Consider the following 13166-nt stretch of genomic DNA (forward strand, 5'->3'; position numbering starts at 1 on the left):
TGGAGTAGTGGCTGGTCTGTGTGTTCTCTGCTGCCATGGTGAAAATGACTGGATGTGCTGCTGGACGTCAACCATCGTGCTCCCTCCAAGCAACCAATCAACTCTTCTCCATAACTTCCAAAATTAAACCAGTAACAGCTCTTACTTTCTCCTCTCCGGTGGTGGCTTCAAGCTACTGTACCGAGAGCTTCTTCATGGTTTGCTTCTTCTTCCAGCTGAAATAAAACCGTGCACACCATCCCTTTTCTCCGTGAATATGTTTCTCTTTTCCAAAGAAAATATCATTATGGACCATAAACTGTGAGCTTCTATCAATTGAAAAATTAAAAGCAAAAGCTTGAAGTGAAAGAGCATGGAGAGTTGAAAGAAAATCTGCACCAAAACTTTTCCATGTGGGCCGTGTGTTTTGTCAACAATCAAAAGCATTTTGGAGCTCTCCCAAATGGACGTAAGTTTCAAAGCGGTGGCCATTCTCCATGTCCTTTATTTCTTAAAAGAAAGAAGATTCCAAACCAATAATGGCCGTGTATTGATCTCCTTGCACAATTTCTTTAATAAACTTTTAACAAGAAAAGGGACCATGTACTTTACGTAAGTTTCTTTTTATTGCATGTGGTCCCCTCCATTAATGCCATCTACAAAGAATGTGGCTTATGGTGTTGAATTTGTTTCAAGCCATTTACAAAATGAATGTGCCGTGAGATGCATTTGTAAGGTGGTCCCCTCCATCTTTTGTTTCTTTTATTCAATAAATTAAATTCCCTTCTTGGTAGCTTGTTATAGCCGTGTGGTATTTGTTACCATGATGCCCCTTTTCCAAATTAATAATGTAACAACACTTCATTCTTTGTGCTTGGGCATATTGTCCCTTGCAATTTTCTTTGGTCCGTGAGCTTTTAACAAGCGTGCCCCTCCTCTTTTCCATCCAATACATGTAACGGTTTGCTGCAACAAAAAAATGAATGGACGTGTGATTTACTTTTCAAAGGAATTAAATTTCTTTTTGTGGCTAGTTGCTTAAGGACGTGTGCTGTAATGATGCTAAGCTAATTTTGCTTTTACAAATTCTAGAAAAAATATTTCATCTTAAGTTTCACACAAATTAAATTAATGCAACACAGGTTCGAGTAAATAACACATGCAAATGACATTTCTTCTAAATATCCTAAAATATCTTCAGAATTTCCCCTTCAATTTATAATGCAAAATATCATCTCAGATAATTCAAATTAATTAAAATAAGAATTTCCGATCGAATTAAGCACAATTAAGAAAAATGGGAAAATACTGGACAATTAAGCACAATTCCCCGATTAATTCTAGCACAATAAACTAAGTGAAGTGAAGAAAATAATGATTCATCAATGGACGTGAGTAAGGGACCCTCCATTCAATAATCATCTCCTCTTCATGAAAATGAATTGGCATACACTATTCCTACCGAGACACCTCTCCACCATCATGCTATTCAATCAGCGCGCAACAATACCTTAGAGCTCTCCTTTCGTTCACGCTGCAGGTGGCAGCCTCCATACCTCTTCTCCTTTTAATCCAGCGTGCTCATGAAGCCCCTCACTGGACCAGCTGCCGCACCCCTCCAAGCTTGCGGATGGAGCTTTTCATTTTAGAATTCATCACCCGTGGTGCTCTCCAAAGCTGCTGTCTTTTCTTTTGTTTTCTGCTGCCATGACTCAGTGTGGGCTACTCTTCTCTTGCTACAACTTCATTCACGTATTGGACCTCTTCCTTTTTGTGCACAAAGAAAAACAAAGATGCCTCTCTAATTCCAACTGGACTTGCTTACTGGAACAACGCCGTAAATCCTTTCTCCTTTGGACGTGAATCAGCTCACAATGCATCCAAGCTTGCTGCTACTTCCACAACGTCCAGCTTGTCTCTTTTCCTCTTCATTGCTGCTGGCATGATGTGTGCGCGTGCATCTGTTGGCTTTCTGGACCTGGCCGTGAAGTGTTGGATGCTTGAACTGCTGGTGCAGCTGCTCCGTGTACACCTCCAAACTGCTGGAATACCGTGAAGCTGTTGGACTCTGGATGTAGTACACCAAAGTGAAGGCCCCTTACTCTTGGACTGTGGTGGCTACTTTGACAGAGCATTCCCTCCACTGCTGGATGCGGAAGGACTTCTTGCTTGGACACCACACTGCTGCCACCGTGAATCAGCCCTTCATTCTTCTCCCTGGCGTGTGTTGGTGCATGGACGTTGGACCACTTCTTCTTCTCCAGCCAAGTCCTTCCCGTGGACAAAACTAGATAAAAATTGTAATGGAAATCAGCTTCCTTCCAGCAGAACGTGTTCTGTGTTTCAACGTGGCAGTGACTGTAACATCCCGATTATATAATAACCAATATTATATAATAAAGACGTTAACATCCAAATATAGAGAATCGTCGAAGTATGACGTGTAATTAAATATGAAATTACAGTCATTCAGAAATAACAGAAACTGAAAATTTAAACTTGAACAGTTGAAAGGATTAAACACTACAAGTGTTTAATCAGGAAACTCTAAGAAGACTACTCCACAACATCAGCAACCTCCAGCTCTTGCTCCAAGGGAAACTCCGCGACAACATCTGCTCCCATCCAAGTGGATGATCATCGCCAAAGAAACATACCCAAACAGCATATAACGAAAACAATGCAAGGGTGAGCTAGATATAAAAAGCATGTTATACATATATCACAGTTAATTCATGTCATCATACATAGATACATATAAAGGAATAATTAAAACATACTCGTTAAACCACAACCAACACATCTTTACACTCGCATAGTCTGCTGGGACTCCCCAACACTATGCAAAGTAAATCCACACACACGATTCATTTTACACTCACATAGTTCAGCTGGCACTCCCCAACACTATGCAAGGTAATTCCACACACACGACTCATCCGGATTTTGTATAACTGTCGAACTATCAGTCGTCTTTGCACTTGCATAGTTCAGCTGGTCTTTCTCCAACACTAGCAAGGTGAATCCCCCAATCTGTCTATGTCTAAATTCAAAGACTATAGACGAGGACCTCCCTCTACTCTCACCACTTACATTGTTCTTCTCTACTTGAGTATGAACAATGCTGTGAGTGTAGGGATAGACAGACCAAAATACAAAGTTCACTACAGTTATACAGAACAACAACAACACCCCACATAACACTTTCGTCCATCTCTCCCCGAGATGTCCAAATCATACTCAAATTCATTATTCACATTCACGATTATAATATCCCAGTAATTTAGTATATCTCATGCATTCACATACATCACGTCACAGTATATATTTTCCAAACATTTTACACATAATTCAATTTAAGAGAAAAATGAACTTAAAACCCAACATTTGCGGAATACTATTTTGACGAGCACTGTTCACCGAACGCTAATGGACGAACGCTATTAACACCATAGGACGAACGCTAATTACCAAACACCAGGCCGAACACTGTTTGGACGGACGTTATTAAATCCTACACTATCAGGCCGAACGCTAAGTCCGAGTACCATATTAAATTGCACACCATTTGGCTGAACGCTGAGATTAATACTTAGTACGCACGCTTGGATCGAGTTCTTAGGCCGAACGCTATCTCGCCGAACACCATATTTGAATTTAAACACTATTTGGACGAACGCTAATACCACTCACTGGATTAAACACTATTGGCCGAACGCTAAGATCAATTTCTTAGACAGAACGCTTAACTATCGAACACCAAATTCAACAATGTTTGGACGAGCGCTCAAAGACTAAACCTGAACAAGACCGAACGCTGCTTATAACGAGTACTTCCTGAAGCCAAACATCATCGAGACCGAACGTTCACTAATACATAATATGACCGAACGTTCACAATCACTAAACCTGAGAATACCTCATTAACGCCGAACGCTAAATTTGAGAATACAAGTTTAAGATTGAACGCTTAAAATTTCTTTTTCACCAAGACCGAATGTGAGGACTCTTAAAAAAAAAAAAAAAACGTGCGTCCACATGGCGGCAGGAGAGCGAGCCACCTCAGCCTGACATCCATTAACGGACGCCAAGTGTCGCACGTGGAGGTGAGTCAGCAGCGTCAGTGGAGCGCCGTCTGCCAGGCTGTGAACGTGCGCCCGACAATAGTGGAGTACACGTGTCCGCCTGGGAGTGGACGTCCGGCATGAGCGGTCAGATAGAACGTGCGTTGATGGAAGTGGATTACACGTGTCCGGCTCAGAATGAACGACCATCCGGCGTGGGTTGGCAGACACGTGGTGGAGGCGTGCGCTGTCCGATCGGGAGCGTGGCTGCCTGACCGGACGTGCGCTGGAAAGGGAGTGGAAAGCAAATCTGAGATCTGAACTTATTCTCCACTCCCTCTGCACAACCATCTTTCCTCCATTTCTGAGAATTCTTTCTCCTTACTCTCCCTCTCTACATTCTCTCCTCCTTCTCTCTTCATTCTCTGCTCTCTCTCTGAGGAACACCCAGTTTACCTCCTCCGATTCATATTTCCGGTACTGTGGAAGGACGCACGACATCCAGGATTCTAGAGAGAACGTTCGGCTAGTGAAGCTGGTAAGTCCTTCCCTTCGTCTCTAACGTTCGTTCCCCGTGCATGCAAACTCAGTTCTGAGTTATGCGTTCGTTATTTTCTTAAAGTGGATAGTTCTGATTTTTGGTATTCGGGGTTCGTTCGTATAGTGAATTAACGAACGTTGGCGAGTGGAGTCTGAGTGGAGAAGTGTCTTTGTACGTTCGTGAGCGTTCGTTCATTTCCAGGTAAGGGAAGCTTATTTAATTTAACTGGTTTGATGTATGTGTGTGAACGTTCGTTGTTAATTGCATGATGTTGCTGAAATTTTGTTGAATGAACGTTCGTTAATTGATTGTATGGATATACTGCATGATATTTGATACAAATGAAGTACATGAACGTTCATTATTTTGGTGAAGTGAGATATATGAATTTGCATGAGATTGGCCTGTATGAAATGTGGAAATTGATGTTGATATGAACTAAAAATGAAAAATGGATTGTGAGAGAATTTTATGCACATGTACGTTCGTACTGAACGGTCATTGACCGTTCGGTTTTCCTTAGTAATATGGTTGAAATGTTGATTCTGTCATTTGGATAAATCCTTGGTTGAGGACGAATGTCCTCGTTCTAAAATGCTCCGTTTGAGCGTTCGGTCAAGCACTAATGAATCTAGTATTTTTGATAAACCTCTTTCTTTTGTACTTGTATATGTATATGTAACAGTGCATGTTTCCGTTCGTAATATTTCTTCAAAAGTCCCTTAGTTTATTTTCAAGTTCTATCAATCTGAGTTATTGAACGTTCGGTCTTACACCTGACGTTCGTACTGGCAAGCGTTCGGTCTTACACTGAACGTACGCTCAAATCGACACTCGGTCTTATACCGAGCGTTCGTTATAAATGAGGCTCGGTCTCATACTGAGCGCTCGCTCCTAATGAGGCTCGGTCGTATACTGAGCGCTCGTCCTAAATGGTGCTCGGTAAGATTCTGAGCGCTCGTACTCTTATTGCAAATTAGCGTACGTCCAACTTCAGAATTTCCACGTTCGGTCATTGACAGGTAGTGGGTTCAGTATGATAAAATTTTATAAAAACGTTCCCTGGAAGTCTTTAAACGTTCGTGTCGATGTATCCGGCCTAGGGCCTCTATACTTAAATTATTTCTTGGAGTATTGGTTTTAAATTCACGAGCGTCAGTCCATTAAACTAGTTCACCTGGTAAATGACGTTCGTCACTTGGAATCCTGATATTATACAACTCTGAGTCGTTCGTACTCGAATCGAACGAGCGTCTTTCGGTCTCGTCCACAACGTTCGTCCTCGGTTCTATTGGGGACAGAACGTTCGGTTTTTGATGGTCTCTCTAAAAATGATGAAAATGATTATGGAATGATGACTGGTAAATGATGAACAATATATGAGACGAAACGAAAGTTATGATTGTTGAACGAGCGTTCCAGTTAGGGACGACTCATTGATGAATAGTAAATTTTGGAAAGTATATGAGATGGAATGAAAGTTGTGATCTTTGAACGAGCGTTCCCGATAGGAATGACTCTTGGGAAATGTTGGAATTTGTAAAGTATGACTGTGGGAAATTAATGCTGGCTGTTCGATCCTGATGTTCCGTGAGTGCTCGTCCTCAAGTAGAGGACGCACGTCATGCGTGGGAACGGCAGGAGGTCGTCGTCCTTAGAGGTACTTTGGACGGACGTACTAACCTCGGGTGGCACCTGATGAGGATGCCAGTTACCACACCACCCGGGTGCGCGAACGCCTATAACTATGCAGAATTCATACAGTCCGGACGGTCAGTCGTGTTGGGTCTTATTTTGTGCGTGCGTTATAATGCCTTGATGTGTGATGAATTATGTACTGAATTGTATGTTGATGCATGAGTTAAATTACGTAAGCTTACCCTGCGTTTTTCCTTGTGTTGTCTCGTTTTGTACGTCCGTCTTGTCATTGCAATGATCATCCGTGTGGATGTGAGCAGAGGGAGACGAGCGTTTGGAAGAGGCCCTGAACGAGGAGAATCTGGTTGAAGTTGAAGTGAAGACCGAGCAGTGAGACGCTCGGCTATTTTAGTTTTTGGTTAAGTGGTCGTTCGATCTACTTTTCCGTTTTCTTTTAATGTTAGACCGTTCGGTATTTTCATGTGTAAACCGTTCGGTCAGATTTCTTGTACGTTCGGTTTTAATTTGTAACTTTCGTATGGACGTGCGATTGTGTGCGCTCGTCCTTTAAGTTTGGTACTGTACTCAAGGACGTTCGTCCTTGAGCGTTCGTTCTCATTTTTGGATTTTTGTTGTATTTGGAAAAACTGTTTTGGATTATTGTTAAATGTGATTTTTCTGAATATATAGTTTTGGCTGTATTTTTGGGATGTCACACCGAACGCTACACTCACATTGAAGAACGAACGCTAACGTCCACCGAACACAAAACTGAACGCTTGAGATTGAAACCTAATAATACCAACTTAGGACCGAACGCTATTTAATCCACCAAAACCGAACGCTCACTTGGCCGACCACTAATTGGTCGAGCCAGAATTTGGACGGACGCATACTGTTGGGACGAACGTATAATCACTAATTTACTAAGACCGAACGGTCATGAATACCTATTTTAATCAAGACCGAACGTGCAAGATATATTGGCTTTGAACGAACGCACGTTTCTGCAGAATTCTGCAGAAACAAACTCAGATTTCCAGAAAAACCAGAAACTCCTAATTTTCATCCCCTTCTTCTCAGATTTGCATCAAAGAACGTAAAATTCAATAATCAAACGAAAAATCTAACTCCCCTTACCTCTTGAAGACTTCCTTTATGAATCTTTGAATCTATCCCCCCCTCAAGATTTGCAGAACCAAGGCTTCTTTGCCACTCCAGCTACCCTGAAGTTCTCCTCCCTCACAATTTTCAGCAAGACATTTTTCCCCCATTTCAGAACCCAGTACCCCTTTTATTTCCTACACCTAATGCTTTCTGAATGTGCCAAAAATGTGAGAAAAACCTGGACGTGTGCTGCTCCCCATTTCCCAAATAAAGCCAAAATCTTCCTCTTTCTATGGGCTGCTGGTCACTGCTTGCTCCCCCTATCTCTTTTAAAATAATAAAATGGGTCCTTACATTCTCCCCATCAACAAAAATTTTCGTCCTCGAAAATTTATCACTCAAACTACTATGACTAAATTGAATATTTCATATTTTCAAAATGTGAAAAATCAGATATTACTACATTTTTTTTTAAACCGAAACTATTGAAGACTCCGGTATGCATGACCAGAACTGTAGACACAGTGAGATTTTTGGCTATAAAAAGGAGGAGCTAGCCGCGTTGAGCAACACTTTGAGACGTTGAGATTTTGGAGCGCGTGAGAGAGTGCGAGATCTTTTGAGAGAGAGAGCTTTCAAGCAATCCTTTGGGTGCGAGTGAGATCTGAGCACCGAGAGTTGGAGACCGAAGAACTTGAACACAAGATCGGAAACCTTTCTAACCAAACTTCAACTTTCATGTTCCAAGGCTTTGCTCCGCGGCGAGTAAGTATTTCTTTCCTCTTATCTCTTCCTTTCCTTTACCCCGCTTCTCCTTCTTCTTTACTTCTTTACTTCTTCCTTCTTTTCTTTCCTTTCTCCTCTTTGCTTCCTTTTATGCATTTTTTTTTCTGAGCTTTTATTACTTGCAAATATATTCTGCTCTCTTCTTTACTTTCCGCTTGTTATTTACTTCAGCTCCTTTACTTGCTTTCTTCTTCTTCTATTTTTCCTTTTTATTAACTAAAACTAAGAACACACTGCCTTAACAAAGATAAAGGGTATATCAGCTGGAAACCAGACGTTAATCTCCCTTCGTTTGAAGGTATGGCAGAGACAATCGGGTAGAACAACGCCACGTACCCCATAAAAATGAAACTTAGAAAAAGAAAATTTTATTTGTATGCACAAAATGGACATGAACAACTTGGATGTAGATCCGTTTAGGAACATTTGCGAGGAACGTGAAACAGATCTATTTTTGGACATTGTGACTAAAGACTGGACAATGAAATTTAAACTAAAAGACAAGAAGCCAAATGGAAAACTTGACTTAAATTGGAACCTGACTTCACTGTAATAAATCTTTTTACTTTCACTTTACTTTGTGAACAAAACCTAGAAAATGGATATGGAAGCCAAAACAGTTCAGAAACGATGGCGGTCTACCCCGAAACAAATTAGAATCTTGTTGAACATCTTCAACCATGGGATCATCAATCCTAATCGAGATCAGGTTCGCGAGATTACAGGACGACTCCAGGAGTACGGGGAAGTCGGAGAATACAGCGTCTATTGTTGGTTTCAAAACCATGGAAATCGGGTGAAGAATCGAGGCCGACAACAAGATGTCCCTAGTACATCGGTACCTTCATTTTCCCTCATTCCATCGTATATATATAGTAAATCTTCTTTCCTTTCCTCTTCTTTCCCTTTATTCATTTTATTTAACTCTGACTACCATTATTTTTGCACTACCGCAGATCCTTCATGGGTACTTCCAAAGACTCCGAAGCTCTTAGATCTCTTTCCCATTCCCGTTATACGCAAAGAAGAAGAGAAAGTTACTCAACCCATGCCGTTTCGCACCCAAGCTTCTTCCACAGAGCTTTCCTTGAGGTTGTCGCTCACTGATCAGTAGTCTCCTTAAGGGGATTATTTTTATTTATTTACTGTATTTTATGTACTGTACTCTTAATGGTCACTTGTGGCCAACTCGCGGACATTTTATTTTAATTCAGCAATGTGTGACCTTTATCTGCTTTGCTCTTTATGTATGTTTGTTTATCGTGTGTGGTACCATCTTCACACGAATATTAAGGTATCTGGTTATAACTATGAGATTTGGAAAAACATGTAGTCCCCATGACCTAATAGACCTGAGTTAATGAAATATATGATATTCGTCATATCATACTCTATTGTCTTATTCATTTCCAAAAATAAAATTTAATTTCTTTGAGAATAGCTCTCATTTTTATACTCTTATGTTAACACATATTTATAATATTCCAATTGTGAAACAAGAGCACATAAAATTATATCCTTCAAGGTATTGGCACAACTTATACCACTAACCGCGCCAAACAATATAACCATTAAAGCATCACAATTGAATTTGAAACATCCTAACTCGCATACACTTATATATCACAATTTCCGTTGAGCTAACACCACAAAACACATGGCTCCAATCCTAACATCCGTCAAGACTTCCTTGATCGAGATCGGCTCCAAACCATCTGAGTCGGGGAACACCAATTACTTTCGACCACAGTCAAGAAGAATATGGTTGACACTCAACCAATCCATTCCCAGAATGACATATAGGCCTTGAAAAGATAAAGAGATCAAGTTCACCATGAACTTTCATCCGGCGACGATAATTTAGCATCCAACACAAACTGAACTGGTCGGGATTTGTCCTGATGCTAGGGTAAAACCACCAGTTCCAATCCTAGATCACTCACTAGTATACGGAAGTATTCCAAACAAATCATTCCTTCTCTTCAATCTTCACCCCAAAAAGTTTAGGGCATTCTCTCTTGTAGTGAACACCCCCACCTTGATAACACGTTACTGCTGTAGGTACAAGCGGTTGGGGTCGCTGATAAGGTTTCTTGCCTTGCTTTCCCCGAAATGATTTGTTCTTCTGAGTCTTGTCAACTCGACTTTGATGTCGATTCACATCCCAAAATCTCTAAACCATGGGTCTGCTTCCTCGACACTAGTATTGCCACAAAATTTAGTTGTGTAGAAGAAAATTCTGTAGGCTCCACTCTTAAACAGGAATGACAGAGGGAGAAGCACCCTGAGTGGTCCTGCCACTAGTTAACACTTCAATGAATTGCTTTTGAATGTTCTAAAAGGCCACTCTCGCGTTCTCGGCGGATACCCTTGCGACTTCTAGATTATGTAACGCAATGGTCTTTGGCTGCACCAATGCAACATTTTGTTGTTGTAATGCGTGAAGTAAAGATTCCAGCGTTCCATTAGATTCAGACTGCACGGTTCAAGGGGAAAGAGAAAGTCTAGGTGCCATCTTCTGTTCACACAGAGAGGAAAGACCATTAGCCTGACTGAAACCAACACAACTTCCAACACGAGACCAGAGTACACAATCACAAACGAATCACACCAAAAACCTACAGGTTTCTAAGGAAAGAACTGCTCTGATACCATTAATGTAACATCCCGATTATATAATAACCAATATTATATAATGAAGACGTTAACATCCAAATATAGAGAACAGTCGGAGTATGACGTGTAATTAAATATGAAATTACAGTCATTCAGAAATAACAGAAATTGAAAATTTAAACTTGAACAGTTGAAAGGATTAAACACTACAAGTGTTTAATCAGGAAACTCTAAGAAGACTACTCCACAACATCAGCAACCTCCAGCTCTTGCTCCAAGGGAAACTCCGCGACAACATCTGCTCCCATCCAAGTGGATGATCATCGCCAAAGAAACATACCCAAACAGCATATAACGAAAACAATGCAAGGGTGAGCTAGATATAAAAAGCATGTTATACATATATCACAGTTAATTCATGTCATCATACATAGATACATATAAAGGAATAATTAAAACATACTCGTTAAACCACAACCCACACATCTTTACACTTGCATAGTCTACTGGGACTCCCCAACACTATGCAAAGTAAATCCACACACACGATTCATTTTACACTCACATAGTTCAGCTGGCACTCCCCAACACTATGCAAGGTAATTCCACACACACGACTCATCCGGATTTTGTATAACTGTCGAACTATCAGTCGTCTTTGCACTTGCATAGTTCAGCTGGTCTTTCTCCAACACTAGCAAGGTGAATCCCCCAATCTGTCTATGTCTAAATTCAAAGACTATAGACGAGGACCTCCCTCTACTCTCACCACTTACATTGTTCTTCTCTACTTGAGTATGAACAATGCTTTGAGTGTAGGGATAGACAGACCAAAATACAAAGTTCACTACAGTTATACAGAACAACAACAACACCCCACATAACACTTTCGTCCATCTCTCCCCGAGATGTCCAAATCATACTCAAATTCATTATTCACATTCACGATTATAATATCCCAGTAATTTAGTATATCTCATGCATTCACATACATCACGTCACAGTATATATTTTCCAAACATTTTACACATAATTCAATTTAAGAGAAAAATGAACTTAAAACCCAACATTTGCGGAATACTATTTTGACGAGCACTGTTCACCGAACGCTAATGGACGAACGCTATTAACACCATAGGACGAACGCTAATTACCAAACACCAGGCCGAACACTGTTTGGACGGACGTTATTAAATCCTACACTATCAGGCCAAACGCTAAGTCCGAGTACGACCGAGCGGTGAAGGTCGAAGGACCAAACACATGTGAAGCCAAACGGCCAAAAGCTGGAAAGCTTGAGGCCGCAAAAGGCCGAACGTTGAATGTTTGAACACATGAGGCCATGTATGGCCGAGCGGTAAAGGCTGAGTGGTCGAACGTCAGTGAGGCCGAATGGCCGAATACTGGAATTCTTGAGGCCACGGGTGGCCGAGCGGTAGAGGTCGAGTGGCCGAACGTTAGTGAAACCGAATGCCTAATTTTGGAACGCTTGTGGCCATGGATGGCCGAATGGTAGAGGCCGAAAGGCTGAATGCTGGAACGCTTGAGGCCATGGGTAGTCGAGCGGTAGAGGCTGAGTGGCCGAACGTTAGTGAGGCCGAATGGCCGAACATCAGTGAGGCCGAATGGCCGAATGTTGGAGCGCTTGAGGCCACGGGTGGCCGAACGGTGGAGGCCGAGTGGGCGAACATCAGTGAGGCCGAATGGCCGAATGCTTGAACACTTGAGGCCCCGAAAGGCCGAACGTTTGAGGCCGAAGGAACGACAACATGTGAGGCCGAATGGCCGAGTGCTGGAACGCTTGTGGCCACGGATGGCCGAAAGGCCGAATGCTGGAACGCTCGAGGCCACGGGTGGCCGAACGGTGGAGGCCGAGTGGCCGAACATCAGTGAGGCCGAATGGCTGAACATCAATGAGGCTGAATGGCCGAATGCTTGAATACTTGAAGCCCCGAAAGGCCGAACGTATGAGGTCGAAGGAACGACAACATGTGAGGCCGAACGGCCGAGTGCTGGAACGCTTGTGGCCACGGATGGCCGAGCGGTAGAGGCCGAAAGGCCGAATGCTGGAATGCTTGAGGCCACGGGTGGCCGAGCGGTAGAGGCCGAGTGGCCGAACGTCAGTGAGGCCGAATGGCCAAATGTTGGAACGCTTGAGGCCACGGGTGGCCGAACGGTGGAGGCCGAGTGGCCGAACATTAGTGAGGCCGAATGGCCGAACATCAGTGAGGCCGAATGACCGAACATCAGTGAGGCCGAATGGCCGAATGCTGGAGCGCTCTTGGCCACGGATGGCCGAGCCGTGGAGGCCGAGTGGCCGAACATCAGTGAGGCCGAATGGCCGAATGTTGGAACGCTTGAGGCCACGGGTGGTCGAACGTTAGAGGCTGAGTGGCCGAACATTAGTGAGGCCGAATGGCCGAATGCTGGAGCGC

General features: G+C 42.5%; 1 protein-coding gene across 1 annotated transcript; it reads left to right on the top strand.

Moving 5' to 3' along the window:
* The first annotated feature begins 8713 nt into the window (after positions 1-8713).
* On the top strand, positions 8714-9229 carry LOC108346633 (WUSCHEL-related homeobox 2). Its single transcript, XM_017585694.2, has 2 exons — positions 8714-8945; positions 9072-9229. The coding sequence occupies exons 1-2, from the start codon at positions 8714-8716 to the stop codon at positions 9227-9229; spliced, it is 390 nt and encodes a 129-aa protein (XP_017441183.2).
* The last annotated feature ends 3937 nt before the right edge of the window (positions 9230-13166 follow it).

Source organism: Vigna angularis, chromosome 9 (genome assembly GCF_016808095.1).
Source record: "Vigna angularis cultivar LongXiaoDou No.4 chromosome 9, ASM1680809v1, whole genome shotgun sequence".
Classification (NCBI taxonomy): domain Eukaryota; kingdom Viridiplantae; phylum Streptophyta; class Magnoliopsida; order Fabales; family Fabaceae; genus Vigna; species Vigna angularis.